The sequence below is a fragment of the Corylus avellana genome, chromosome ca5 (assembly GCF_901000735.1).
Source record: "Corylus avellana chromosome ca5, CavTom2PMs-1.0".
NCBI lineage: Eukaryota > Viridiplantae > Streptophyta > Magnoliopsida > Fagales > Betulaceae > Corylus > Corylus avellana.
The window spans coordinates 609,790-634,162 of record NC_081545.1 but is presented as its reverse complement, the minus strand read 5'-3'; the positions used below and the strand labels follow the sequence as shown (position 1 = coordinate 634,162).

General features: G+C 35.5%; 3 protein-coding genes across 6 annotated transcripts in view; 2 read left to right on the top strand and 1 right to left on the bottom strand.

The window, feature by feature from the left end:
* Positions 1–7,285, bottom strand: part of LOC132183346 (pentatricopeptide repeat-containing protein At5g61990, mitochondrial-like) — a 10,264-nt gene extending 2,979 nt beyond the window's left edge. Inside the window, exons 1-2 of one of the 3 annotated variants that reach the window (XM_059596772.1) lie at positions 3,898–7,285; positions 3,274–3,690 (exon numbers count right to left, since the gene is read on the bottom strand). In XM_059596772.1, the coding sequence (XP_059452755.1) occupies positions 4,142–7,210 (3,069 nt within the window). In that variant the 5' untranslated portion in view covers positions 7,211–7,285 and the 3' untranslated portion in view covers positions 3,274–3,690; positions 3,898–4,141. The other 2 variants (XM_059596773.1, XM_059596774.1) reach the window with 2 other exon arrangements.
* A 6,883-nt stretch (positions 7,286–14,168) lies between these two features.
* On the top strand, positions 14,169–19,126 carry LOC132180894 (acetyl-CoA acetyltransferase 2). Its single transcript, XM_059593877.1, has 15 exons — positions 14,169–14,273; positions 15,214–15,270; positions 15,522–15,620; positions 15,727–15,900; positions 16,062–16,167; positions 16,246–16,384; positions 16,474–16,551; positions 16,633–16,698; positions 16,997–17,082; positions 17,698–17,797; positions 17,956–18,066; positions 18,165–18,206; positions 18,388–18,474; positions 18,741–18,847; positions 18,967–19,126. The coding sequence occupies exons 2-14, from the start codon at positions 15,234–15,236 to the stop codon at positions 18,828–18,830; spliced, it is 1,215 nt and encodes a 404-aa protein (XP_059449860.1). The 5' UTR covers positions 14,169–14,273; positions 15,214–15,233; the 3' UTR covers positions 18,831–18,847; positions 18,967–19,126.
* A 1,459-nt stretch (positions 19,127–20,585) lies between these two features.
* Positions 20,586–23,348, top strand: LOC132182288 (protein NOI4-like). Of its 2 annotated transcripts, none has more exons than XM_059595487.1 (3): positions 20,586–20,760; positions 22,030–22,212; positions 23,018–23,348. In XM_059595487.1, exons 1-3 carry the CDS (start codon positions 20,755–20,757, stop codon positions 23,060–23,062), a joined length of 234 nt encoding a protein of 77 aa, XP_059451470.1. In that variant the 5' UTR covers positions 20,586–20,754; the 3' UTR covers positions 23,063–23,348. The 2 variants fall into 2 exon arrangements, with proteins under 2 accessions (XP_059451470.1, XP_059451469.1); XM_059595486.1 differs by having other exon boundaries at positions 20,592–20,760; positions 23,015–23,348.
* The last annotated feature ends 1,025 nt before the right edge of the window (positions 23,349–24,373 follow it).

Below are 24,373 nucleotides of genomic sequence, written 5' to 3'. Positions count from 1 at the left end.
TTAACTTAAAATTTTAGGGCAAACATGAACATGCAGAAATTTTTTTTTTTTTTTTTTTTTTTTTTCAAATAAACAAACAAATAACATGAAATTGGGACAAAGTGTGTGTAAACACATGTGTGCCCATACCTCCAAACTTAAATGACACATTGTCCCCAATGTGTCTAAATTAAGGAAAGAATGTACCCGGGAGATGGAGGACATCGTCTTGGAAAGCATGGCTCATAGCACACCCCCAAACTTAAATTGAAGCACACTTGTCCCTTCAAAATAAGAAAACACAAAAACAAGTAAAAGGAAACAAAACTAAAGATAAATAAAAAGATGAAATGAAACACACAAAAAGAAAATAACAAGATAAACTATAGGGGCATCCCATGAGCGCTAAGTTTAACGTCTTCAACCAGACGGTGCTACTTTAAACTTGAATCACCAATCTTTCCTTCTCTTGCTCCAAAGGGAATGAATCTTTTCTGCTGTCAGGTGATTCCAGATGTCTATAGATCGGGGAGGGCCACTTTTAAGTTTTGTTAAACAGTTTCTCATCCGGTGGGGAATCATGAACTGGAATAAAGGATGAAGAAAACTCAAGGAGCTTCTCTATCTTGATGTCCTCAAATTGCTCATCACATAGCCCCAACATACTTCTCTCTTGGATTCTTAGGAATTCGGGAATAGATGTTAAAGAAGTTTCAGTGCTCTCTTCCTTTTCCCGATGTATCTCCTCTAGAACTTTGGTTTGCTCCCAATTCCCTTCTTCCACTTGATTTTCAACCACCTATTCTCTCCTCAACGTGACAGCTTACTCATGATAGTAGGTGCACTCTTCCTCCATGTAATGCTTATTAGGATTGGCCACCAACTGATTTTGACACTCTTCTTCTTCTTCTTCTTTTTTGCTTAAGGTGGGCCTCCATTCATTCAATCGAATGCTCTCTTTCCTCCATGTGGCTAAGATGAACTGCCGCATGTTTTGTAAAGTCAGCACACTGTTTTTCTAAGGCAGCAACTGCTTCTTGTAAGGCAGACTTTTTTGGAGGAGGTGTTTCTTCTTGATACGCTTCTTCTTCTCTAAGACTATTGCCTTTCGGTTTAAAGTAGGTCTTCATCTCCTCAGATGCTTCCTGTGTAGTCTTAATCAATGTATTTATCATATCCATAAGAGAAGGTGGTTCAGCCTGACATTTCTGTTGTGGAGCTGATTGAGAGTAATATGTACACTTATAGAATTGCTAATATGAGTGATGCTGCAGTCCATGAGATTGTTGAGCATGAATTCCGATAGCTTGAGCTTGCCACGAGAGATTGGACTGTTGGCTTGACGTAGCGGAAGACTAAGGTAACTAATCAAATAGCAGCGTCTTTGATTCTGCAAGGAGAAGCGTCTTCGTCTTCTACCCAAAAAGATAAAAACAAGCCCGCAGGCTAAAAGAAGGATAAAACTCCGCAGAGTATTTGAGAGAGAATTCTCTGATTTTATTATAATTCCATTGATTGAGTTTTACATAATAGGCAAGCCTATTTATAGAAGAGAAATACTTGTAGAGAAAGTAAACCTACTTCTAGTAGAGAAAGTAAATCTAATCCTAGTAGAGAAAGTAAATCTAATCCTAGTAGGAAAGTAAACATAATCCTATAGTAGTAGTAAACCTAATCCTAATAAGGAAAGGAAATAAAGTCCTAATAAAATAAAATAAAATCCTAATATAAAATTGACAATCAGCGAGAATCGTGGCAATCTTTCCTTTTGTACTTCCATTGTTTGAGAATAGCTAAAATTCTGATCAAGCGGCGCTGCTCCAATATTATTTTTGATATTTTCTTTATTTTCGTTTTTACTGAAAATAAAGATAAATATCGTCCTACATCAGACACCCCCACTTGAAAAAAACTCGTCCTCGAGTTTTCTTTGGGACATGGCACATGTGGCTCCTCTGAAGAAAAGTACTTGGAGAAATCTATATAGATAGAATCAAGACATGATTTTTCCTTTTCGTCTACTTCCACCAAAATTCCTCCAACGATTTCTTCTTGGGTATCATCTTCAACTTCATTGTTTTCTTCAAAAGAATCGTCAATTTTTGTGATGATCGTGATGAGTTGCACCTGTGGTGTAGGTTGCATCTGTGGTAGAGGAAGTTGCACTTGTGGTGGAGAAGGTTGCATCTGTGGTGGAGAAGGTTGCACTTGTGGTGGAGGAGGTTGTAACTGTGGTAGAGGAAGTTGCACTTGTGGTGGAGGAGGCGGTAGCTGTTCCTCCATTGATGTAGTCGTTGGAATCAATGATGGTGGCTGCACATATGTTTTCTCTGATGGCAACTCCACTTCTTCAACCAACTTAACATCTTCCACAACTTCTTCACCATAATTAAAATTCTCTTCATAGGCGAAGGGCCTATTTGGAGAGTTATGAAGATGATTATGGACATGACGAAAGTGGCTTACGTCATCCTCACGGAATCGATCAACATACAGATATTGAACGGGTTCCCTTCGGATCCCATAGTCATCTGGTGGTAGGAACTGGGCATTGAGTAACCGCTTCATCTTAGGCCAAGATGTCACGGGTCTTTTTCCTTCCCTGGATCGAGAGAGCTTCAACCATTCCCACCAAGTGGATGCTCCACCTTTGAGCTTATAAGCCACCAACTTCACCTTCTTTTCTTCCGGAATACACATGTACTCAAAGAATCTTTCTACCTCCATTATCCAGTTAAGGTAATCGTCAATGTGAAGATAACCATCGAATGAAGGGAGATCGTTATTCATCCGGTACTCCCGAGTGTCTCTATGATTCCAATGGGCACGCATCTGCCTGCGTTCAAACGACTCCCACAATTGGCGCACCTCCTGTTGCATCATCTGCGCTGTCTGCTTGAGCTCTTGGAATTCGGTTCTCCAAGGACCCTCTGATCGCTTGATGTATCGCTGGTAGTCGGATCTCGAAACAACATCCCTCTCACGAACGGCGTCGTTATAGAAGTTGTTGTTGTAGTATAAGTTGGCCATCGAATCCGGATAATGCCGGCTCGGATACCCCATGAATTTGGCTTTCGAAAGAGCCCCTCCCCTACAAGCGGCGTTGTTGGAGAAGTTTGTCACCGTTGCGCTGATTGGCCATGATCAGGATAAAGCCTGCTCTGATACCAACTGACGTAGCGGAAGACTAAGGTAACTAATCAAAGAGCAGCGTCTTTGATTCTGCAAGGAGAAGCGTCTTCGTCTTCTACCCAAAAGATAAAACAAGCCCGCAGGCTAAGAAAAATAAAACTCCGCAGAGTATTTGAGAGAGAATTCTCTGATTTGATTATAATTCAATTGATTGAGTTTTACATAATAGGCAAGCCTATTTATAGAAGAGAAATACTTGTAGAGAAAGTAAACCTACTTCTAGTAGAGAAAGTAAATCTAATCCTAGTAGAGAAAGTAAATCTAATCCTAGTAGGAAAGTAAACATAATCCTATAGTAGTAGTAAACCTAATCCTAATAAGGAAAGGAAATAAAGTCCTAATAAAATAAAATAAAATCCTAATATAAAATTGACAATCAGCGGGAATCGTGGCAATCTTTCCTTTTGTACTTCCATTGTTTGAAAATAGCTAAAATTCTGATCAAGCGGCGCTGCTCCAATATTATTTTTGATATTTTCTTTATTTTCGTTTTTACCGAAAATAAAGATAAATATCGTCCTACATCAGAACAACAAAGCCATTACAAGTTAAATTCAAAAAGCTCAAGTAGACAGTAAGCTGGCCACAGAAAAATGTTATCTTTCTCAGAGTGGTAACTGCTAACTTAAGCAGTGTCCAAACCTATAAATTGTAATAAGTCAATGAACTAGTCCACTCATGCAATACAAACTATTTGAAATGAAGAAATAAACAAGTTTTCATTACCTTTAGTAGACCTGGGATTTACCACCCCAGGCTGAAGCATCAATTGTCGTGGCTGCAGAATATAATAAGCAGTCACTTGGAGGGACAACAGCACACTGGGAGCAACCATGCCGAGCTAACCCATTCTGGGTTTACTCTGACGCCAAAACATCTCCAATGACTATGACAGCTGCAACTATGAAGCAGCACCAAGGAGAAGTGATGTAGCAGTTTTAAAATTGTGCCACCCTAAACAAACAACTTCCTATGCCATTTGATTTAGAAGTTTGTTGGACTCCTCAGAATTCCAATCATGCTCATTACCATCTAGTAAGCAAGTTAAGCTTATGGAGTTTGAAACCCATCCATACCACAACATGCGCTCCAAAACCTCTGCAGCTTTCTCCATATTGCCTGCTCTTTGACAACCACAAGCGATGGCTCTACATGTAGCAAAACTGAGCCTAAGTCCCCTCTCTCCCATTTCATCAAGTAAAGATAATGCTTCTGAAAATTCTTCTTTTGTACATAACACTTGTATTAGACCATCATATGCAGCTAAATTCAAGGGGATACCCTTCTTTAACATCTCATCCCTCAACCTCAACGCTTCAATCTGGTTCCCTTCTTTACAGTGAGCATCAATCAATTCAAAATAGGTGATCCTATCAGGTTCAATCCCCTTGGCTACCATCTCTTCAAACAAAGAAAAAACCTCAGATCTTTTTCCTATAATGTTGTATCCATGAAGAAGTGATTTGTAATTTATGGTGGTTGGTGCTAGATCCCTTGCCTGCATCTCCAAGAAGAGGTGTCTTGCTTCCTCCATATTCCGAGCCTTACAGTGCCGATCAATCAGCATTGTGTAGGTAACATTGTCAGGCATGACCTTCTTTTGTAACATTTCCTCTAACAAATGACTGGCTTCTTGCGGCTTTTCACTCTTGCAGAACCCATCAATCACAATGTTGAAAGAGAGTGTAGTGGCATAGCCCTTACACAGCATATCTTGAAATAGTTCCTGAGCTTTCTCCAATTTCCTTTCTTTGCAGCATCCACTCAGAATGGCATTGTAGACCAAACTATCTGGCAGGACACCCCTTAAAAGCATCTCATCTAATAATTGAAATGCTTCAGTAAGTTTCCTGGATTTGCAGTAACCATCTATCATTGTAGCATATGTCACACCATCGGGATTCAAGCCTCTATGCAAGATGTTAGAAAACAAGTCCTTAGCTTTCTCAACATCATTTGCCTTGCATAGCCCACCAATCAAGGCATTATAAGTAACAATGTTTGGATTTATGCCTTTTTTGCACATCTCTTCGTGCAGTTGAAAAGCCTTCTCTACATCACCCTGCTTGCAGAAACCAGTAATGAGAGAGGTGTAAGTGAAAACATCAGGGACTAATCCCTTCTCACAAAGCTCTGAGAAGATCGCAAGAGCTTCTTGCATGTTTCCATTCCTTGTGAGACCATTGATAAGCACACTGTAAGTATGGAGATCCAGGAGTAAACCTCGCGCAAGCATGCATCTGAATGCTGAAAAGGCTTCAGTTATGTTCCCCTCTTTGCAATGCCCATCAATCAAGGCCATGTAACTCACATTATTAGGCACTAGACCACAACCTAGCATCTCACTGAAATACCTATCAGCCATCTGCATCTCCCCTGACTTGCTGTATCCATGTACGAAAGCTTCATAGGTATACACATTTGGCTCTAATCCTCTCTCCAACATTTCTACCAAGCAGGTCCTTGCTTCTTCCATCTTCTTGGCTTTGCAGAGGCCTGTTATGAGAGAATTGTAGCAAAATACATCAGGAATAATCCCCTGCTCTTTCATGCTCTCCAATATCCTTCTTGCTTCATCAAGTCTCCCTTCCCCAGTGTTAGCTGAAATTAGACTTGAATAGATAATGGCATTCGGTCTCAAACCCCTCAAAATCATTTCCCCCAAAACAGTATTTGCCTGTTGGAGATCTCCATACCGACAAAGCCTATTAATCATAACACTGTAAGTTGCCTTCATAGGTGGCAAGCTCCTTTTCTTCATCTCATCAAGCAATTCAAAAGCACTAACCATATCACACTCCCGACAGTAGCCCTCAATCAACAAATTGTAACTTCTTGAATCAGGTCGTACGCCCATCCTTTTCATCTCACTCATGATTTCTCTTGCCTTCTCCATCTTACCAGCCTTACAAAGCCCATTAAGAAGCATGTTATATATGACCACATCTATCTGAATGCCACGAGTAACCATTTCATCCTTGATTCTAAGAGCCTCTTCCACATCAACTCGTTTCACAAACCCATCAATCAAATCCCTATAGCCAATTAGGTCAGGCTTCAATCCCACATCACTCATTTCTGACAAAACCAACTTCGCCTCTCTTAATCTCTTTTCCCTACAATACCCATTGACAAGAGTCACATAAGTATAACAATCAGGGACCAAACCCTTCTCAACCATAGACTTCTTCATCTCAATAGCTTCATCAATGCGCCCCGCTCTACACAGCCCATGAATAACCACATTGTAAGCAACCACATTGGGGCTGCAACCCTTTCCACCCATTTCCAAAAACACCCTCTTCGCCTCATTAACTTTTCCAGCCTTAAAGTGAGCACTGATCACAGTGCCATAAGTATACACATCAAAAGCTATCTTCATCTCAGATATTCTATCACAAACCTTCCAAAACATCTCCATGTTATTCACCTTCAACAACTCTCTTAATAATAAATTACAACTCAACAAACAAGGGACACATTTAACATCTTTTAAACCCATAAACACGTTAACAGCCTCAGCTAACAGACCCACTTTCCTATAACTATCAATCAACATATCAAACACCTTAGCATTAGATATAGACCCATCGCATTCTCTATAACAAACATCAATAGCACCTAGAACATCAGAAGGTGACTTGCAAATTCTTATCATACGCTCTAAAACATCATTTGCAGGCCCGTAGAGTTTAGAATTGCAGAGAGAAACAACAAGAAGTGAGAAAATTTCCAAATTCTGAAAGGTACCCAGTTTGTGCTCGGACCAGAGGAAGAAGCCGAGGAGGCGGTTCGGATCACCCGCCCGGTTCTCGCGGATAACGGAGCGGATTAAATCTGGGTTTAGCTTCCCGGGCCATTCCGAGGAGTCCAATAGGAGCTGCCAGTTGCTATGGTTGAGAATGTTGGTGATTTCTCGCACAGTTTCCTGGGTTTGTGCAGTGCAATAGTCCACGGGTCCGAGAGAAACGGGTAAGGATTTGGTGACGGAATATCGGTTTGAGAGCACGTTGGTATTTGTGCGTACGAGCCTCCACATGTTGAGGTTGAAAGGATGAGTGTAGGTGTAGCAGCTCAGAAGTCTGCATTCGGAGAAAGAAGCAGAATGAGGGAGGAGGCAAACCAAAACTGCGGGCAAGTTTGCAATTGCAGTCCACCACTCTGTTACATCCCAAAAAAAAAAAAAAAAACCCACCAATTTTTTTGTGATTTACTTGATATGGGTATTTTATTATTAAATTATTTTTTTATAAAATAAAATAAAATAAAAAAACCTATATATTTTTTTTTCCTTAAACTACACCCAATTTGCAAAATTTACACACCAAACTTTAAAAAGTGACAATTTATGATAAAAAATATGTCATGACTAAAATTATTATTATAACCTTGTATCATATAAAAAAGAGTAATGCTATAAGCCATTCTAGAATCATCTCAAATGTAATGTGACTTTTAAAATCTCCAATAGATCAAAAGTCAATAAATCACGTCTCAAATTCAATGATAATTTTAAAAACCACCAATAGGTCAGAAATCAATATAGGAATACTTATAGTGTTACTCTATAAAAAAATAACTTTAAAAACCTTCTTTGTCCGCCCACCTTCTTCAACCATAAAAGGGAGAGAGGTCCATGGTTAGGTCGTAGGTCTCCCCGATCATAGGAGGTCTATAAAAATAATAATAATAATAATCTAAGGAACACAATTTTATTTTTATACATTAGATAGGGATGGATCATTTCAGTTACATGTGGGTCACATGATATATTTTCGTCTAAGTTAATAAAAAATATTCGTGAATGAAGCAAATTAAAAGTGTTTGATAGTTTAAAGGAATCGATGGTCACTTTTTTAAAAATTTGATAGGATGATTCAAAATCAAATGTTGGTTCCAAAGGATAAGTGTAGTATCTAAAAGGACCCCTCCCCCTAAGAAAAAAAAAAAAAAAAAAAAAACAGAACATCCCATGCTTTATTGCAATCATAGGAAATCAGAAGTTTTCTTCAAACCCAAGCCAACATCAGATTTTTTTATTTATTTTTTAAGTAAAAAGATAAGGGTGGATACCAGTGGTTAGAGATTTTACATAGACGTGATCCTAGTAGCTCATATTTATTGCGACCTAATGTCATAAATTATCTAGATAGTAAACGGGCCGCAAACGCTTCTTTATATAAATTCAGCTATAACTTGACTCTATCACTAGTCATTTCCATAACTTGGATGGACTAAGCTAACCTCACTGCTCCTACTCAATATGTTCAACCCATGAGCACATAAGTCCCATTATGGAGACCCTATTGGATCCATCAATAAGGAATACTGAGCAAACTTGGCACCTCTCTCAAATTGTTGATAATGTCAGATAATAGAAAATGAAGATTTGCTTAGTATGCCTTCCCTTTCTTTGCATCACTCGATGCCAATTGTTTAGGAAATGGCAGAAGTAATTAACTGTTGTGGAAATGTTCTTTTTTCTTGAATTTCTTTCGACCTTTCAACATGAAACATCTTTTAAGGAAGTGGATTGTAAGAAAATGGTTCCAAAGAGATACCTCCTTTTGCTTTGTTATGAGCATACCATATATATACCCTTTTTTGCATGCATGCTAGCTAGCCTTGAAAAGGAACCTCAAGCAGTGGACTCCATAAAGCCCTGTATCACAAGAATGGTCAGTGTCAAAAAGACAAAAACTATCTTAATCAACCCTCTAATTCCTATAATTTCCCCCTATTATGAAGTATTATGATAGAATTGTTGAGCCACAAATGATTCTCTTTATGTGGTTACATGGTTGAAACAAAACTATGCTTGTTTATGTCCTTTATATAAACATCAGCCCAAGGATAATCCTCAAGATGGAAGAAGTGAGCGAGAACATGCAATGCTGGTTGTAGCGACCCATGATGAAAGTTGTGGGTACAATTAAAGGCATTTAAAAAGTTTTCAAAATCAGCCAAATTTTTGAAAGAGTTAGAGAGACTACGAAATAATCGAACAAGCCGGTTATGAGTCTCTTCCAACGACTGTAAGATAAATAAAAGCAAGAATATGATATTTTGTGGTCCGCATATGAATCTAAAATTTCTTTACACCAAAAGGGCTCCACTATAAGAGAGCCAAAGAAGAAAGGGAAGAGGATGGAACAAAAAATGACCTAATTGTACTTGGAGTACAAGTTTTCTCACTTGTCAGAAAATGCTCCCCAAAACAAACAAAAGTGAAGGATTATAATGGTCCACGAGTTATGCTAGAAAGAGAATTAGAGTCTTCTTTATATCTTCTCTATTGTGACGTGCCTTTTAAAATCACTAATATATCAAAATTTATTAATGACTATCTCAAATTCAATGATAATTTTAAAAGTCATGTCATGATTAAAAAAAAAAAAAAAAATCATTCTTTTAACATTACTCCTTGTCCACGTAATAAGAGAAAAATCCAACAAGCAATTGATCACATGCATATATAAATTCACATGTTTGAGTCTATATATATATATATATAGTATGAGTCCATTTTGGTCGATGAATAAATTCAGAGAGCTATTATGAAAAAGACAGAGGGTGACTTTGAGGAATCATTTGGGGTAGTAGGACCCGTGATGTGTTGAACAAAAAAGTCACCTCTCACGAACAAGGGAGAATATCATTTCTTGGAAATGTACGATTTATTATTTATAGTTGGTTGTTGGTGGAATTGGGATTTGGGTTTCCCAAAGTCACCCAAATACTACAACGACGTTTGTGTGCAGCATTCATTTTCTTCTTATAAGCCATAAGGTGAGTGTCTGCAGATTCTTTCAAATATGAAATTTTAAAATTTAAAATTTGAGCATTTTATTATATTTAACGGTCTAAATAAATACAGAAGTTTGCGTGTTACTGAAACAAGTAATTATAGTTTTCAACATGTCAAATCCACTTGATGCGATAACCTATAAATCGTTGCATTTGTTTGGACCAATAGATATAATAGAGCTCGAATTTTAAAATCTAAGGCAAAATGATTCATGTCACGTCATTTGTTTGGACCATATTGTTTTTTTACTGTTCACGTCACTTTTTCTCAAAAAAAAAAAAAAAATCAACATAAAAGTATTCTCACTTTTTTTTTTTTTTTTTTTAGTTTTTATGTCACATTATTCACTTTTTATTACTATTCAATTAACAAAATTACTACGAAACAAAACTTTTTTACTATTTAATACAAAAAATTTAAAACTTTATATCACATCAATCCATGTTAGCTACCGTATCTAAGGCAAAATGGTTTGTCAGACGGACCCCAAATCTTTAGTAATTTACCTGAAACCTACTCTAACAAATAAATTGTATAAAAACTCTCTAATATTTGTTAACTGAATTGCTAACAAGCATGTCATTGTAAACATCTAAAAGACCGATCAATTGTTTTTGTTTTTTTTTTTTTTTTTTTTAATAATATTTAATGTCCAACGGTTACTAAGCTTGAACCCACTTTTTATTTTCCTTCTCACGTGAAATATGGGTAGTAGTCAAAGCTCACACTTGGCGAGTTTCAAATATAATTGGTTTGTAAAGAGTGTTGTGTGTTCATATAACGTGGAGTCAATATAATGTTTCTTCTTCAATTGCATTTACTTGAGTTTGGTACATGTCACTATTAAGGTAGGTGACTGAAAGATAGATGACTTTCATAGAGTAATTTTTGTTTTTTATTTAAAAATATATATTAACGTACCATCAAGGCAAAACATTTTTGAGCATTAATCTGACCATAAAAGATCTTACTCATAGAAGTAATGACAAGCTTTTCAATAAAGACAATTCACACGTTATGAAAAACTGTATGGTTGAAGATAATAATTCCACTCTAGGAGTTGTATAGTTGTTGTAAATATCAATACAATGATCTGGAGAAAATTATGTAATTCTCAAATCTTACGTGGAGTGATTTGTGTATATATTATTATCTAAATAATAATAACCCACTTGAAATTGTCAAAAATTTACTGAAACTTGTTCACACTTGGCAAAATCTCAAAGTACAAAAAATAAACCTTATATAAAATGTCAATGTTGTTGTTATTAGATTAAGAAGGAAAAAATTTTAACAAAAGGCAACTTGTCATTGAGAAAATGGGCATTGATGCAATTTTTCTTTAATAATTTGTCTCAATAGCACCTTCATTTATGTATAAAAATGTTATTACATTATGATACTTAGAAACCATTAATGCTATTGACAATTGCCACTATATTGACATTTTTCTTAGTGACCATTTAGTGGGAGATATTTGAAACTATTAACTATGTGTATCAATATTTGACATTTTTCTTGATGAGTAAGTGGGCATGTTTTGAGCATTAAATGAAATGTTGCAAATACAACTATGACTATGAAGCCTAGCCTACACAATATGACTACACAGTGGCCGATCTATCTATGCTACACGCCGTCACACTCACAACTAGATTATTGGCTACGCATTAAATTTTCACGATGAATGTTACACTATACGCCGGTCTATCTACACTACACGCCGTCACACTCACAACTAGATCATTGGCTACACATTAAATTTTCACAATGCATGTTAACACATCATTCTCTCAATTATTTATTTTTGGATTTGTTGACTCATATGAGCCTTACACAAGTTTAATGGTAGATTCACCTATTCACTATACGGAGATAAGTAAAAGATGTGATGGAAAACAATTTTTATCATTTCTCAATTTTCATTGCAATGAAAGCCTACTTGCCTCCAGGTAATGAAAGGATTATTTACTTACTAGAAAAAAAGACTACAGAAAGACAAGGAGAAAAAAAAAAAACTTATGAGGAAGACAAAGACAGAGCAATTGTAGAGCGATGTGAGACTCCAAGCAGAAGAGAGCTTTCACTTTTAAGCTTCACTGCTTCGGCATAGCAGCAACGAGGATGAATAAAGAAATTTGAATGGTGATAGGTAAAAAGCGTTATCAAACGTGTTATTTTTATGTGCATTTTTAATATATATTAATTTAATAAATTAGATTAAAAAAAAAAAAAAAAAGAAGTTTGACCCAATTTGAAGGAAAACCTTTACCCTTAAATGATGTGTGTTTTATTAACGTTTTGTTCCTTTTTACGTTGTTAGAAGTATGACATATGTTCTACCTAATCTAGGGTTGGCAATTTTGACATGACCCGCAAACCTGACAAGAACATGATACAGAGTTAACGGGTTTTGGGTTTGATTTAAACGGGTTCAGGTAATAATCGAGTCACCCAATTTATGACCCGATTATTTTTCATATATGGCGGGTAAACCCACGGATCAAGCGGGTTGACCCTGAGATTGAGTTGTTATTTGAATAAAGGGAAAAATCCACTTTATCCCCAGAAGTTTCAGGAAATTTTCAATTTGAACTCTAAAGTTTAAAAATTGGCAATGTTCTCCCCTAATGTTTTAAAAATTTTCAATTTAAACCTTCCGTTACTAATTTTCGTTAAATTGGACGGAAGTTTAAAAAAAAAAAAAAAAGCCTGAGGGTAATTATATAATTTCATAGATTTCCGTCAAATTTGACGGAAATTAGTAACAGAAGGTTTAAATTAAAAATTTTTGAAACATTAGGGGGGTACATTGTCAATTTTTAAACTTTGGGATTCAAATTGAAAAACCTCTTAAACTTTAGGGGGGTAAAGTGAATTTTCCCCTTGAATAAACAATTAAACCTATTAGAGGCAATTCCCAAATCATTTACCATGTAAATTGTATGCTTTAAAATTTGCTATTTGCTATGATGGACTATAGAGTTGAAAATTGCTAATAATTGTGAATGTTTTTATTGAATGGCAATTTGTTAACAATTAAACCTATTATGTTTTTATCATATTGTAATTTGTGAATTATATTGAATCACAATGGCATTGGTATTATTATTACATTATTTTTCATTCAAACGTGTTGGGTCGTGTGGTGTTACCTTTTAAGTAAATGAATCGTGTCGGGTCGTATCAACCTAATATGAACCAGTTATTTTAAACGGGTTAAACAGGTCGTGTGGAATTATTCAGCTATTTTTCGTGTCGTGTTCATGTTTGAGAGTTCAATTCGTTTAGCTAAATGGTCATGTTCGCCCGTTCGAATTTAAGTTAATCAAGTGGCAAGTCATTACGGGTTGTAATCATGTCGACTCACCAACCCATTTTAATTTTTAACTATGGTAAATCCAATAACTAATTGGCACTATCACCTTAACATAATGATATGACAGTTGAATAAAATGATGGATTATAACAATACTCATTCAAACAATATTCGTTTATTTGTTTCTTTGTCAAAATGAATATATATATATATATATCGATGAAACCTATTAAACTCTTATGAAAATATTACTTTAGTTGTCGTTTGATTCATTCAAGTGTTGGTGCCCACGTACCTTAAAAAAAAAAAAAACAAAATTATGAGAAAATATTGGAAAAGAATCTTTAGGCCAGCCTAAAAGATTCTCTTTATGCGCGTGATTCACATCCCATGAAAACAACTTTGTCTGCTTGCCCACTTGCCACACGATGGTTGACCATAGCGTGTTCCGCATGGTGCACCCCTAAACCTTTTATTAATTTTGGAGTAAATTAATTTTCCCTGTACAATTCAAAATGGCAATAGATTAATTACTTCCTAGCTACTACCCATAATTGGTCTTACTATGACTTTTATGATGGGGACTTTTTAGGAAATTTTGGTCTTATTACATAATTCATTCAATCCAGTTTATTAAACTAATATATATTTTTCACGTACTCTAAAAATACATATCAATTTAATAAATTAAGTTAAAAAAAATTCTTTCATAAATATTGTTTTTTGATAAAAGTCAAGTCCTCCTATAGTGAAAGCGATCCAAGTCTGTTGGATAGATTGATCAATTATCTAAAGAAAAAAGAAAGCGGATATAAGAGTCAATAGCTTAATTCACACAGGGCTTTCAGTAAATCCACACCCTCCTTCCCCCCTATATATATAGTTGTGCACCCAACTCAATTCTTCATTTCTAGCTGACAAGGACCACAGTCTCTCTGTCTCTCTCTCTGATCCCATAAACTCCGAGAAAGACAGGTACGAATCTCTTTGTTTCTGATTGTTACCAATCTCCAGAGCTTAAAGTTTCTCTCAAGATTTTTTTTTTTTTTTTTTTGGGGGCATGTTCTTGCTGATTTTCCGGGCATTTCTCTGGATTTTTTGGTTGCCGTACTGCGCATTTTGGTCATGCTGATGATTCCTTACTATATGTGATTAGGTTTGGTTAGGGTTAGATCTGTTGTTGATTAAGTAAAGACAGGGCAATTACGGGACTAATTGTAGGATATTATTGGATGCATGTGTAATTGGAGAGGATCTTCACGTTCTGTTTGGTTGCTGAAAAAACTGAAACAAGAGGACAAAACTAGTCAAAGCTCTGAACATTGTTTGTTTTGGTTCGGTTTGGTTCCCATCCCACTATAAAAGAAAAGGAAAAAACTTTAATACATGTATGTATATACGTTACTTGTTATGAGGTATTTGTTGTCTCTACTAAGAATTGGTTTTGTCGCATCTGGAGGTTAATTTGGGAATAAGAGTAGTTGGTTTTGTAGATTCTGTGAATTGGAAAATATGTGTAAAATCAGGAAATTAATTTATTGATTTTTCTTAGGAGGCTCTATATTCTGAAATTAAGAATGTTTTGTTGGGTTTGCAAAATTATTATCAAGCTCTCATCTTTAGTACGATTAGCTTAAGGAGTGATTTGTTATTTGCTGAATCCTGCTAAAGTTCTCTAACTTCTGTTGGGTTTCCTAATATGAAGCTGTTTTGAAGTTAGTTGGTTAGTCAGAGCAACAAAGCCTATGTTTTAAATATTGGTTTCTTGGAACCTCACATGCTTTGGTTTTGCTTTGAAGTGTATAATTAGGGGGTCATGCATAAAGTTTGTGCTTAATTGTTTGGGGTTGTGCATGATATCTTATCTATTATTGTCTCACAAGCATATGCTAATTTAAATTGATAAATTTTGCAGATTTCCATTTGAAAATATCCATGGCTCCAGCAGCAGCAGACTCAATTAAGCCTAGAGGTCTAATGTTTTCTCTGTATTATGTCTTAAAACCGTGGATTGTTGGCTAAGTCTTTATTTATTATGTCTTAATCATACTAAAGTTACTTAAAGGCGAAAAGTCAGTGGTGTCTTTGTGCTTTATGTCTCTGTGATTAGTTACTTTTTCCTTTTTTTCTATTATGGAAATTGAACTTTTTAGCTTAGCAGAAAACTTAATGATCAGCTGCTTTCTGGTTCACTCAATCCTACTGGTTTTATTTTATATGCAGATGTATGCATTGTTGGTGTTGCACGTACGCCAATGGGTGGACTTCTTGGTTCTCTTTCATCTTTTTCTGCCACTAAGCTTGGTTCTATTGCCATTGAAGGTATGTCTAGAACCATTTTTTTCTGCTTCATGATACGGTCAATCTTTTTGTTTTTAGAAAGGTTTCTCTTGTCCTTTTCTTGAACTATTTTTCATGTCTCTTGTAGCTGCTCTTAAAAGAGCAAATGTTGATCCATCACTTGTACAAGAAGTTATCTTTGGCAATGTTCTCAGTGCAAATTTAGGGCAGGCTCCGGCCAGACAAGCTGCATTGGGTGCAGGAATACCTAATTCAGTGGTCTGTACCACTGTTAACAAAGTTTGTGCATCAGGGATGAAGGGTAGACACTCTATTGTTATGAAATCTTTATTTATTTGTTTGTTTATTGATTTTTACCTAAGTTTTTTTTAATTTTTTTTATTTTTTTTTAATAATAAAAAAAAAAAAAGAAATGATAATTAAATGCACTATCTATTAATCTAATCAATTTGGTTATTGCAGCAACAATGCTTGCAGCACAAAGTATCCAGTTGGGCATCAATGATGTTGTTGTGGCTGGTGGCATGGAAAGCATGTCCAATGCACCTAAATACATTGCAGAAGCAAGGTTAATATACCCTTCTACTCGTGTTTCTCTTAGTTTTGAGTTAAAATTTCAAAGTTTTTGATTTTATACTAAATGCAGGAAGGGATCTCGCTTTGGACATGATACTCTTTTTGATGGAATGCTGAAAGATGGTTTATGGGATGTCTATAATGATTGTGCCATGGGATCATGTGCTGAATTATGCGCAGATAAACATGAAATAACGAGGGAGGAGCAGGTGTTCTTCAAAACCTATTTTCTTATTGCATAATATTTAATGGTGTTTGCTGCAATAGAATCTGATTTGTGTCTATGTGATTCGTGCAGGATAACTTTGCTGTTCAGAGCTTTGAGCGTGGTATTGCTGCCAAAGATTCTGGTGCCTTTGCATGGGAAATTGTTCCGGTTGGACAGCTTATCAATAAGTTGAATGATGAGACCCTAGCACTATGTTGTATCTATTAACCTCAATTTGATAACATGCAGGTTGAAGTTTCTGGAGGAAGGGGAAAACCATCAACAATTGTTGACAAGGATGAAGGCCTAGGAAAGGTACAGAATTTATCCACTTGAAACAATTGCTCCATCACTTAGTCTCCTTAGCTGCACCCTGAATTTTTTTTCAATGTTTCATAGAAAGAGAAGGGGTGGGAAGCTGATCACAAACTTTCTTCAATGCTTGACTATCTAAATTATGTTTCTCTAAGTTGTAAACCTTTTATTTATCGTAACTTTTTGTATTAGATCTTCTTTTTGGATAACTACGATATTAACATATAAATCTGGGAGCAGAGAGCTGCCCAACTTCCTGTCCCTAATATCCTTAGATGTTTCTTTTGTGCCATGTCAGTTTGATGCCGCCAAATTAAGGAAGCTCCGACCTAGTTTCAAGGACAATGGAGGTTCTGTCACTGCTGGCAATGCGTCCAGTATAAGGTTCATTAATTTATCTATTTCTGTTGTTCTATTTTTACTTGTTCTTCTTCATCTACTTTTTTCTTTAAGCTTAAAGTTGCTTCTCAATAGCACTTTGTATGTGGTCACTAATTGTCTTCTGTAAGAGTCTGAGAGAACCAATTATAACAGAGAACCATGTACACTGAAATTGCTAATTTGATCACCAATCTGACCAGAAAAACTTGGATATCGCTCTATTATAGGTTGACCAACCCCTTGATTGAAATTTCTTCCATAATCATCTTAATGCCTTGGTGAAAGAAAAATAGGATCTTGTTATCACTTGATCATGTTTGGAGCTAGTGGGAGGGAATTGTGGTACTTTCTTGTCTTCTGATCTTTCGTGTAAACTGCTTATAGTCTTACATTTTGTGACTTTCTGTCTAATAAGCTGTGAGTGCACTCATCATTGGTTAAGTATTTAATGTGTGGAGTGCATGAAGTGGAATTCATTTTTTGTTGTGCAAGTGATACAAAGACATGATAGAAGTTTCTATTCATTGAAGGATGAATTGTCCATTTTTAGTTATGCAATTCTTACAAAGACACGAACTGAAGCTTTTACTGAAAATAAAAAAATATTCTGATTGACAGTGATGGAGCTGCCGCTTTAATTTTAGTGAGTGGAGAGACAGCACTGAAGCTTGGGCTGCAAGTGATTGCAAAGATCACTGGGTATGCTGATGCTGCTCAGGTAATACACAAGTGACAAGTATTAGTTACTTTTAGCTTGCTTTCAGAGCCACTGCAAATATCAGAAGTGAAAACTCCCTTTCTGTTTTTAATATTATGCATTTTCAATATTAAGTTTTGGGTGTAATAATTGATTTTAATTTTGAATTGATTGTGCAGGCGCCAGAATTCTTTACAACAGCTCCAGCTCTGGCAATTCCAAAAGCTATTTCAAAAGCTGGGTTGGAGGCCTCTGAAATTGATTTCTATGAAATAAACGAAGCCTTTGCTGTAAGTTGTTATAGCACACATTTAGCATGAGTAGCATGAGTAGCACGAGTAGCATGTCAATCTATGAGGTTATCAATCTTATTATGTCATCTGTGCAGGTTGTGGCTCTTGCAAACCAAAAACTGCTTGGACTTAATCCCGTGAGTTTCTAAACATCTCTCACTCTTGCCACAGACATGCCTGCCTGTGCATGTGCATTTGTTCATGTGGCACTTGCATGCTTGTTTGTTTTTCCATCCCCCCCCCAGCCTGCTGGTGGGGGGTTCTCTGTCTTCTTGCTTTTTCATTATTCATCAAATACGATTCTCAATTTATTTGCAGGAAAAAGTTAATGTGCATGGTGGAGCGGTAGGCTTGGGACATCCTCTAGGTTGTAGTGGAGCTCGTATCTTGGTCACATTGTTGGGGGTATAACCACGCTGGATTGTCATTTTGCTCCGCAATATTTTCTGAATAGCTATTTTTGTGTCAATATATTGCCCTCCTCTCTAGCCTGCTGGATTGCCTATTTTCCCTGCAATATTTTCTGCAAATAGCTGCTTTTGTGTCAATATGTTGCTCTCTCTAGCCTCCTGGTTTAGTTTTGCCAACCTTTTTTTGTCTAAAGTTTTTGGTGATAAAAAGCCTATTATTCTTTTTCTGTTCTCATAGTTAAAGTTATAACGCCATTGTAGGTACTGAGGCAGAAAAATGGGAAATACGGTGTTGGTGGTGTTTGCAACGGAGGAGGTGGTGCATCTGCCCTTGTTTTAGAGCTTGTGTAAGCCTTTTTCCATGTTAGGTAAGCCTTTCTCTTTCACCCACCACGCTTAAGTTGGCCTTGTTGCAGCTGAAGATTTAGAGTCAGGCTCGTTGGATACTTGATTTAATCTTTGCTTAATTTAGTTTATTTTGGTTCAGGCTGGATATGAAGAAGGTTGGGAGATGAGAATCTGTTGGCATCAAAGTCCGATGTTTGTTTTGCAATTTCATCATCATTTTCTCCTCCATTTTTTGGCTTTCTCTAGAATAAACTATAATTGTATTTATCTTCTGAAAGAAATATAGTTGGTTTCTAATATTGTGCGCCCTTCTCAAACTGTCTCTCTCTATTAGTAGTACCGAATTCATGGGATGTACTGTATATACTGGCTGAAAAAAGAAGAAAAAGAAGGAATGAATAAATACAAATAAATAAATATATGCGAATAATTGGACAGCCTCATCGGTCACCTGCACCAATGCCTGTTGTCGAGGAGAACAAGCAAGAAGTTATGGGCTCCAGGCCAAAATGGGGTGTTTTTGTTTGTTATTTATTCTATGAAAAATACAAAGCAGAATTGGGTGACTGGTACAAACAAGTGATCGAACACGTAATGCTACAACTACAAAAGTCAATTTGGTTAACTTGTTTGTGTTATATAGAATATGCGTGGTTAGTTTCTATCGCCAAATTCTACAATCATTTAGATGCTTTGGACAATAAAGTTATAAGCCGATGGTTCATAATTATAAGTTGATAGCCCTCAACAATATTCCAACTATAGATGTCGAAATAGCTCCTAAACTTGTGATAAGCCAGCCTTGTTCATAATCCTTGGTTTGGTTTGGATTGAATTTGGTAGGGTGGCTTTTTTGGACATATCTTATTCTAAATTGTAATTTTATAAAATAAAAAAAGAAAAAAAAAAAAGAAAAAAGAAAAAAGTGTAACATGATCTTATACTTTAGCTAACTATATTCCATTTTTAACATTATAATAAAAAGAAAAATCCTCAATTTTACCTATTATTTGAACCAATAATTTACCTATTTCATAATACTGGCAATTTTTCAGAGAGAATAGAGATCACGGGTGGAATTCTAAAGGAATCAGAAGAAATGAATAATCATGTTAGATGCATCAGTCGTCAATGACGACTTAAAAATTGCAAGCAGCACATTATTTATTTTAATTTTTTTTTTTCTATTTTTTTTTTTGGTTTAGGACATCTCCTTACAAGCCTCTTCGTTGTACATAAAACGCAGCAGAGAGAGAACAATACTCAAAAAATCAGCACAATGAATACAAATAGTTAGGTCTTGCAGTCACTTGTCTTTTTTCGATGATTGTCCTGAATTCTTCAAAAGTTTTCAACAATGCCAACTCTCACAAGCTAGTATTATCTCTTTTCCTCTCTTTGGCATTTCCGTAAGATTAGCGTTTTCATATAGGTGTTTGGAAGTGCGATTTTTTTGTACTGAACTTAACTATATATTTTTTGGATTGTGAATATCGAGAAGAAAAACGAGTTTAAGATTATGTTTGGATGATTTACCTATTTCATAATACTGACATGACAGTCTCACCAATTTTTGTAATTTTTCTTTTTAATAGAAACTAATTTAAGAATTAGTTGTAACAATCACGGTCAATATTCCATAAGATTGTAAGAATTTTATTTTTATCTTACTCAATTAATAAAGACAAATAATGCGAAGGGGCCGTTTTGTGTACTTGTGCTTCGCTGGAAGTACCAGTCTAAAGGCTAAAAACACAGTTAGGTTGTTCAGACAGGTGGCCTTCCCATCTACAAAATCCCACTCCCTCTCTGTCTTCTCTCTCTCTCTCTCTCTCTCTCTCTCTGTGTCTGTCTCTGTGGAATCAGGGAATAGACGAGAAGGGTAGAGAAGGGGAGGCGAGACGGAGATCTCTCTCCAATCGCACTCATGGCGGTACGTTTTTTTTTTTTTTTTTAAACAAAAGTTTATTGAAGAACAATTCGCATACGTACGTACATGTCTTGTGTTGTCTTTGTGCGTTTGGACGAATTCGATTTCGTGGATATTTATTTGGTTCTTCTTTTGCTTTTGGTCTATCAACTACCATTTCTGTTTGCGTTTTGATTTCTCTGAATGCCTGCTTTCTGTTCCATTTTCAATCCCTTTCACAGATTATGGTATTTGATTTTTCTATATATATATATATATATATGCAGCAATAACATGTTAATGTATGTGGATCTGTTTGTGAAGTTCTTTGTATACGTTTGTATATGTTTTTCGCTTTGTGTTGGTTGTGTTAGTGGGGTTCTTATCTAGTTCTTTTAAATGGTGGAAATGTAATCAAAATACTAGGCTTTGATGGGTTACGCATCGCTTCAAATTGTTTATCCTATGTGGAGTATTTTTCATCATCTGAGTTCTTGCTTGTAGTTTCATCATGCTTAGAAAAACTGTTCCTCGACATTATTTAATTTATTTTACTTTGTTATTGACATAGTTCATATGATTCTGTGTGATCCTAGCTTTAGTATTTGAGCTACTTTTTCATGTAAGCAAACCAAGTATATTAATATGTCGTAGTGTTACCATATGATGCAGTATCAAGATCCTGCATGTGGGAATTGGCGGATGATTGTAATCAATTCTTGCCATTCCCCCTCGGATCAAGATGGTGGCATGTGAGGCAAAAAAATTTCATCCCTTTTCCCTTTGCTTCTTTGGCCACTTTCCCTCTCTCTCCTCCATGACCCACAGCTGGCCAAGGACCCATGATCGTGAGTCTCCATGGCCATGGAGACCCAAGTCCCATGGCCAAAGAAGCAAAGGGAAAGGTGTGAAATTTTTTGCCCCATGACGTGAATGAATGGCCACATTTAAGAATTGCAGACCCCTGCTATACTTTAGGTATTGCAGGGGATCTCAATCCCCCCTTTCTCTTTAACGTATATCTATTGGTTTTATTTATTTATGTTATGTATCCTGTTCCATGTTTACTGATTATTCTGCAAGCATCTCCAATATTTCCTTGTATAAAAAGCTTTACAATTAGCTTGACTAGCATCTTTATATTAAGGCATGTGAAGCACCATCCTCCTATATTTCATTCATATCTTTGTTTTGGTTGTATTTTCCTTGAATTAATATGTAGGCAGCAAGAAGTTGGGCATATGAGAAGATTGCATTTATCACACGTATCTTATGAAATTTGAATTTCCACAGGAAAAGGGTAAACCATTGCCAAAGTTTGGAGAATGGGATGTCAATGACCCTGCTTCTGCAGAGGGATTCACGGTAATCTTCAACAAGGCTCGGAATGAGAAAAAAACGGGCGGCAAGATTGAATCGCCACCAATGGTTGACTCAAACTATAAGCACGAAGCAGTTCTTGGAAAACCTCACTCTGTAAGTTCCAACTTTGCATATTTCTTATATTGGATGTGCACTCTGGCTTGTATAAAGCCTCCCTCAATTTTATGCTTTGAACCTTTTCCCATTTCATACAACTTACTAAAAAAGCAGGAGGATCGTGTTTGGTTGACAACATAAAGTATTCATTTGAACGTTCATTATCATAAATTGTTCCATTGCTTTAGAACATCAATTTGGCCTTTGTTTCAAATTAAATCTAAAGCTTTAATTGAATCGCATAAACCCTATAATTTCAAAATTATTGCAATCTGGACCCTTGGTGTGTTTCTGTTGAGCATAAAAAACTGAAATCCATGTAATCTGCACTTAAGACCATTCTTGTAATCTGTAAATCCCTCCATGTGAATTGAAACTCATGGAATGGTTTGCTTATATGCAAAAAATTCTAATAGTTAAACAAGATCAATTCTCAGCCAATATTCTTTTGGTCTTTGTATTGCTTTTTCATACTTAAAATTCAAATCACCCTATCCTTGGTAGCGTTTTCATACTTAAAATTCAAATCACCGAATCCTTGGTATTGGTGATATTCTTACTTTTTGTGTATTTTCACTCTTCCATCTTAATGCCCTCATTTTGGCATAGAACTCATATTGGCTAATTACTAATGTCCCTGATTGATTTTTATGGCCATCTTCTGAGGCTGGTTATGAATGCCAATGATATATACATGCATGATAGAAGATATGCTTAAGAATTGTTTGATGAGACAACCATGTTTCCTTATAATGACACTAGTGGGTTAATACATTGCTTTTTATTTTGATGTTTACAGCAGAAAAAATGGTGTTGCTGCATACAATCTACTTATGCAGAATCTTGAGGCTTCTCTTACCTCTTAATAGCTTGAATATGAAAGCATCGTTTTGTTCATGCCCGAGCTGAAAACATATTCCAGAAGGCTGGAGCTGTATTCAGAAGCTATGATGGATCCTACTGGTTTTGTTTGTTTTGTCCTAAACTTGGTGATAATGTGCTCGTAGAGAAGTTTAAGGAACAATGTTATATTATGGTCAGTATACCGGTTGGTTATTCTTTGGTGCTGCTTCTCTTCTTTATTGAAATCCTATGACTTGGTACACTACTATTTGTGACAATTTGTTTCTTCATTGTTTTGAGTGTATTTGATTTCATCTTTCCTAGTTAACTGCATAGTTATACCTCACTAGCTTAGAGCCCGCTCTACGCGCCGGGTTTTTTTTTTTTATTTTGTAATTTACTCAAAAAGTCTTTAAAAGATTATTAACAACAATTTTTATTTTCTTCTCTTAATAAACTAATTAGCTACAAAAAATGACAAATGTTCATAAGATCCTTTTAAACCATAGTTTTACTCAATACATATCTAATAAATTTAAAAATTAATAAATTTTAGTTCTTATAAACTGAAACATATTAAATATTTGTTCCCATATATGTAGTTTAAAACGAAACATAAAGGAAAAAAAATTCAAAATAAAAACATAGATTAATCAATTATACAAAATGATTGATTAATCATTATATTCCAACAATGACACCACTTCTCCATTACACCATCCATTATGGTAAACTTTTGTCTTTATGAGTTGAACTTTCTCCTCATAAACAATTTTTTTGAGAAATTTTTCTATTACACGAACAAAAATAAAGAAGTGTTCTAAAATATATGAGCATATTGATATTTTATTACAGTTATGTTTACTAATTTTGTAAACAAAAGAATGTTGGTAGTTTAATTTTTCTTTTTAAAAATGAAAGAGATAAAAAACACTGGCAGGAATATTGACATAATCTAATTATACATCGTACCAAAAATAATGATAGGCAACTTTTTCACTATCATTTTCCTTAAATCAACGTGAAATTTACAAAAGAAAACTAATCAATTTGAATAAATAATATATAAATTAGTATAAAATTTAAGGGAAAAAAATGGAAGAACATAACCACTTTTTTTTTTTTAACAACCATCCTTCACATATATAAAGTAAATGAAACTAATTTTAAGACATACAGGAAAACAAAGACGAAAAAATCTACACAATGAACATTAACATAATCTAAAAAAGTATCATACACCGTACCAAAAATAATGATAGGAAACTCTCACTATCATTTCCTAATTTAATGTGAAATTTACAAAAGAAAAATA